The 6032-nt window shown below is 39.1% G+C and overlaps 1 protein-coding gene across 1 annotated transcript in view; it reads left to right on the plus strand.

Annotated features, from left to right (window-relative positions):
• Nucleotides 1-4611, plus strand: part of TYMS (thymidylate synthetase) — a 13252-nt gene extending 8641 nt beyond the window's left edge. Inside the window, exons 3-8 of the mRNA XM_072411354.1 lie at nucleotides 859-932; nucleotides 1886-2060; nucleotides 2320-2421; nucleotides 2582-2757; nucleotides 3555-3626; nucleotides 4284-4611. Coding sequence (XP_072267455.1) covers nucleotides 859-932; nucleotides 1886-2060; nucleotides 2320-2421; nucleotides 2582-2757; nucleotides 3555-3626; nucleotides 4284-4421 — 737 coding nt within the window. The 3' untranslated portion in view covers nucleotides 4422-4611. The remainder of the gene's footprint in view (nucleotides 1-858; nucleotides 933-1885; nucleotides 2061-2319; nucleotides 2422-2581; nucleotides 2758-3554; nucleotides 3627-4283) is intronic.
• The last annotated feature ends 1421 nt before the right edge of the window (nucleotides 4612-6032 follow it).

The raw sequence follows: 6032 nt of genomic DNA on the forward strand, positions 1-6032 counted from the left end.
CTTCTTGTTTCAGAGAGCACCCGGCGCTGGAAGGAGAACGACGCGGGACGATCAGCGGGACCAGGGAAGAAGCCGGCCGGCATCTTACCGGTTCCGCTGGTATAGGAGACGGCACCCGACGCTGGAGAGGGAGATCAACGCTGGAGGACGACGCTGGAACACGGACCCGACGCTGGATGAGCACATCGGGACCAGGTGAGATTTTAATATAGTGAGAAAAGTACGGGGTTAACGATAATTGCAACTTTTTTTTGCACGGAAAAGTACGGGCTTAACGGTTGGGAGGTTAAAGAATCTTCTTGGTGTATATTTTGGTGACACCTATTGGCAGGTCCTGGAACTCCATTTGTCTCTGGTTTGGCAGATCAGAGGTGTCAGACAAGCTGTTTGTAACACTTTACAAGTGGCACACAGTGCCATCTACTGGTGGTCAACAATAATGCACAAAAGCTAATTTAAGTGCAAATGACACATCATTACCAATTCATCCATTCCAACATATGTGCAACATATTTTTATTTATATTCTTGCATGTTGTTTAGAATCTGAGATACAACAGGTGTTTATGTGCCAGTCACCAGTAGGTATACACTACCAGTGGCTTTACCTTGCTGTTGAAACATTTACTCAGTTACTGGTAATCACCTCATTAGTCTACATCTACAATTGTAGTAGCATTTTTAAGCTGTAAAGTTCTTGGAAAGCATGCTGGGATCTTCAGTTCCCCAACAGTTCGCATTCCTTTGGCTATTCTTACTGATTGAGAGAGTGAAGTGAAATAATTGACTCAAAAAATGCACATACTGATGCACAATCATTACTCTTAGTGACTTGAATATTTACTTGTTTTCTCCTCAGATCAGTTTCCTTTGCTTACAACAAAGCGGGTATTCTGGAAAGGAGTGCTTGAAGAGCTTCTGTGGTTCGTCAAGGTAATTCTTGAAAGAAAACCTAACCTAAGAGAGCCAAGTCCAGCTGTGTAAGTCTGGACATCGGCAGTGGAGTCTTGCAGTTTTTAAGATTACCAGCTTCTACCATCAACAGATAAATTCAGCATGAAAGTGAGGCCTAATTTCTTGCTTGTGGATGGATCTTTATTTCACTGCCATGTCTCAAAGAATATGATAGTATCAGCGTTTCATAGTTGCTGGTCCCTAGGGGTGAATTGGCACATCAGTTGGAATCTAATTTGACCAACATGTTTTGCCAACTATGAGCATTGACTTTGGGGAGGAGCCCAATACACAGCAACTGAGTGAAATTGCTGCGCAAAAAAAGATTCGCAAGAAGCAGAAAAGCTAAGCTGTTGATTACAGGGTTTGCAGCTATACATTTTAGTGTTTCTGGATGATGTATGTGATTGCTACCATGATATATGGGCAATGTCATTATTGTAGGGGTTTTAAGCCTCGACACACCTCAGATTTATAATGCTTTGCCATAATGAGTTGTATTTAAATCACTTATTCAGTTTGAATGAGATAGCAAAGTACCCAAACACAGGACAAACCTGACCTGCAACCAATTTTCACACCATGCATAGATTGTGTACTGCAAAGTAGGTCAGTCAGTCCATACTATAGGTATGGGTTGCATCCTAAATGCATGGCACTGATGCATATTACAGAGAGGGATATGTTTAGTGTTAATAACTTTACTACAGCTCATAGGTGCTAAGGGGAGCCTAAATAATTGTTGTTCATAAATGCCAGCCAATCCCAATGTAGAACAGGGTAACCCACATTATTATTTGGTATTCTTTTTTGATATGAAAGAGTAGACACCCCAATGGTCACAATAGACAACAACTTTAATATTTAAATTGGTAAATTGATGTTCCTTAGATGTCTCTGTTTGTCCAACTTTAATATTTGCTTTTTTTCAGGGTTCTACAAATGCAAAGGAGCTCTCTAGAAAGGGGGTAAAAATCTGGGATGCAAACGGCTCCAGAGAGTTCTTGGATAAACAAGGTTTTACATCAAGAGAGGAAGGAGACCTTGGACCAGTATATGGTTTTCAATGGAGGCATTTTGGTGCAGACTACAAAGACATTCATACAGGTAAGTCTAAAGGCCCATGTCAACACATTTAATGCATGTTATGTTTAAGCATTGATTAGGTTTACCTGATCTATTTTTGGCCAACTCAGCACATTGTAATGCATATGAATTTATGTCACCGCATTAGTGTGCTTACGGTGCTGGGAGGACCTTTAGAAATGCAATACATGTATATGGTACTTAACACCCATCCAGGCTTATTCCTTAATGCTTTTGTTTCTTATGGCAGATCTGTATTTCTCTGCTTTTTTTATTTCAGATTACACAGGACAGGGAGTTGACCAGCTTCAAAGAGTAATTGACACGATTAAGAACAATCCAGATGACCGAAGGATCATCATGTGCAGCTGGAATCCCAAAGGTTGTCAATATATTCTATAAATATAGAAAATGGTTCTGAAAGATAGACACAGGATATAGGGACATTTTACATCGACAATCCTGCTACTTGGTAGGTTCTGCTGGAAGAAACCATACTTTAATAATTTTTTTCTCTCTTTTTTTTGTTTTTTCTTTTGTAGATCTCCCTTTGATGGCACTTCCTCCATGCCATGCTCTTTGCCAGTTCTATGTTGTAAATAATGAGCTGTCCTGTCAGTTGTACCAGCGATCTGGAGATATGGGCCTAGGAGTGCCATTCAACATCGCCAGTTATGCTTTATTAACCTATATGATAGCCCATGTTACAGGACTGAAGGTAATGTTGAATAACACATAATTATTCGGTCCAAAGTTACCAACTACATAATTGATGTTACATAAACTGTAGTAAAAAGTTTATGGCCTATGCAGGGCTGGTGACCATATTAGTCACAACAGTGATTAGGTATCTGAGCCAGGTTGTACTTGGCCCTGTGTAAGTCATGACTAGAACCTGTTTAAAGCTTACTCAGCGCTTTACTCCTGCAAGCCAGCAGGGTGGGGAAGTTTAGTGCAGGCAGCTGGAGAAGCTGATACTAAATTTAATTTGTTGCTTTGCCCTGCATGTTTAGACATGTTAAGAGTGAATCTATAGTTTGTCTTTCATGATTTTCCTCTGGCTTCTCAACAATGTCACCAGGACAGAAATCTAAGTGCAATTTTCCTTTTCCTGTATCCATACTGTCAGTCTACAGATGTCATTGTATAGATCAGGGGTCTCAAATAAACAATGGGACAAAATGAAAAATTTGGACAGTTGCGGGCAAACCTTGATATTTATTAAAAAAAATATCTACAATTAAGGAAGGTCGCTAATGAATGTCAACAGGGGAGGGGGTGCTTTTGGGTCCTGATTGACACCAGCAGAGCTTTATGGGTCATGCAGTATTAGCCTGCCAGCAGGCCAGCTCTGGTATTTTCTCCTGGGCCTGAGTTTGATACTCCTGGTATGGATAATAATTTCTAAATATTTAATAAACCTGGTAATGTAAAGTAAGCAAATATTGGATGAAATGGGACTATAAGGGTAATGTGTTTTTCTTCATCAATAACTTGTTATTATTGTTATTCCAGCCTGGTGACTTTATCCACACATTAGGGGATGCTCACATATATATCAACCATGTTGAACCATTAAAAATCCAAGTAAGTAATATTCTGCTGATCTAATCTTCTTGTGCATATTATATGGTGCCTATAATATGTATTTGTATTGTGTAAAAAACATTGTATATCTGTAGAGTATGGTTTGCAGGGGGCTCAGAAGTAGTTGCCTGTGAGCAGTTATTGTGTGGAGGAACATGGCAAATGGGCCATATGTCTTACGGATATATATGAAATCTGAATATGATACACTGTAACTTTTCTTAATGAAGATGTCTAGGCTTCTAAGGTATCATAGAATTTATCTCATCAGCCAGGACAATAAAAGTCCTTCCAGCACGTTCTGAGCTTCAGTCAACATGTGTTTTAACTTTCTTCCTCAGCTTTGTTACTGATTACACAGTCAGGTGCAGCCAGAGGTTTAGCTGTGTACTATAGAAATGGATTTGTAGCTACTTAAAGTCATGTTATGCTTTTGTCCATGTATGTAGTGGAAAAAGAATAAATATTGGAGGTCAAGATAGCCCCGGAATCATTGTCCATTGCATACGTTTTGGATAATGTAAATTACAGTTCATGCATTTACTAGTCAAATTTTACATTTCTATAGTCCAGATTTTTTTTTTAACATGGCATTGTTTAACTTTTTAAACAAAAGCTTAATGTGGGGTTTTTATATTGTTTTTCTTTATATTTCAGCTTCAAAGAAAACCCAGACCATTTCCTAAGCTAAAAATTCTTCGGGAAGTGGAAAATATCAATGACTTTAAAGCAGAGGACTTTCAGATTGAAGGCTATGACCCTCACCCTGCTATCAAAATGGAAATGGCTGTGTAATGTGTGTTTGTTTATTTGTTTGTTTTCCCCTTTAGTAGTCCTTGTTTAGTAAAACTAATTTTGCTGTCCAAATTCGTATTTATGTCTGCTATAGATTTTCTTTTATGTATCAGAATCCTAAAGTTCATTTACAATAAAGCATAAACTGTTACGGTTTCCAATACAGAATAAAAGTAGGATCAACAGAAAAGATATGGCTGTATAATTTCTTGAATATAATTTTAGTTGAAGTTTGCAACTAATGTCACATCTACTCCAAACTAGGCAATTACAATTTCAACATCACAAAATATTTAAATCTGGCCTCTTTTAAATTAGTTCCCACAAAAATATGTACTGGAATTTATTTGACCTTGAACTGAGTTGTGAATTATGGCCAGGAAATTCCAACTAATTTATATTTTTAATACATTCATATATATATATATATACCCCACGTTTGACACATGTGCTGACATGTAGTTCTATATGATAATATAGCAGAACACCTTTAGGTGACATTTCCTACGCATATGTTCTTATCCCAGCTTTTCTCCTGTTGCAACACAGAATGATGCAGACCCTACCACTCACCACCAAGGAAGAGAAAAAATTAGTGCAATACATATGGTTGTATCCAGAGGACTAAGATTATTAGTTAAAGGATTACTGTATATACACAAGTATAAGTCGACTTTTTCAGCACCAAAAATGTGCTGAAAGTCACCTTTGACTTATACTACCCCAGTCAGGCCCCCTGGCATGGTGACCCAGTGCTGTGACAGCTGAATTACCTTGCCGGGAAGCCGTGCTGTAAGGGGGTGGGGGGTGGGGTGGGGTGGTCCTTTTTAGCCTATCCTAAGTAGGATTGCTGGTGAATTACCTTACCTTGCGGGTGATTTACCTTGGTGGGACCTGCGACCACGTGACTTCAGCCTGGGACCCGCAACGCCCCTGCAGGGCGAAACATCATTACTGGCCCTGCCCTGTACTGCCCTGTAGAAAAGCTGGAACAGAGAAGGGCATGGTCTGGAGTTTCAGCACATATTTGGTGTGGGCAGTGTGGAGTGCGATCATCCCAGCAGAAACAGTGGAGGATGGTGTCTGAAACTACCGTATAGTCCTTTAGGAGGGGGGTCTGTTTTTAGAATTTAGTGTGTGAAAAGCATATTAAAAATGATAGAAGAAATGATAAAGCATTAAAACAATTATCCAAGGAGAGGGACACTGTGTGTTATGTAACAGCCTAATACAGACAAATAGCAAGTGATTTTCCTAATGCCATGCAGAAATGTTAGGCTATGTTTGCACAGGTCATGGGTTGCGGTGTGCATATGGTGGCTCAGAGGTTAGCTCTCTGGCTTTTGAAGCGCTAGGCCAGGACACAATCTGCATTAGGTTAAAAGGTTGCTGCAGCATTTCCCACCCTCATCTTATACTTGAGTCAATTTTTTCCTGTTTTCCAAGTTAAAAATAGGTACCTCGATTTATACTCGAGCATATACGGTATTAGGAAAAAGATTATTCTAGGTTTATTAGTGTTTATTAGCTACCTGAAGGAGTTTTGAAAAAAGGAATGATTAAAAAAAAAAAAAAAAAAAAACACATCAGCTAACCAGCATTTAAAATTCC

The sequence above is a fragment of the Pyxicephalus adspersus genome, chromosome 5 (assembly GCF_032062135.1).
Source record: "Pyxicephalus adspersus chromosome 5, UCB_Pads_2.0, whole genome shotgun sequence".
Taxonomy (NCBI): domain Eukaryota; kingdom Metazoa; phylum Chordata; class Amphibia; order Anura; family Pyxicephalidae; genus Pyxicephalus; species Pyxicephalus adspersus.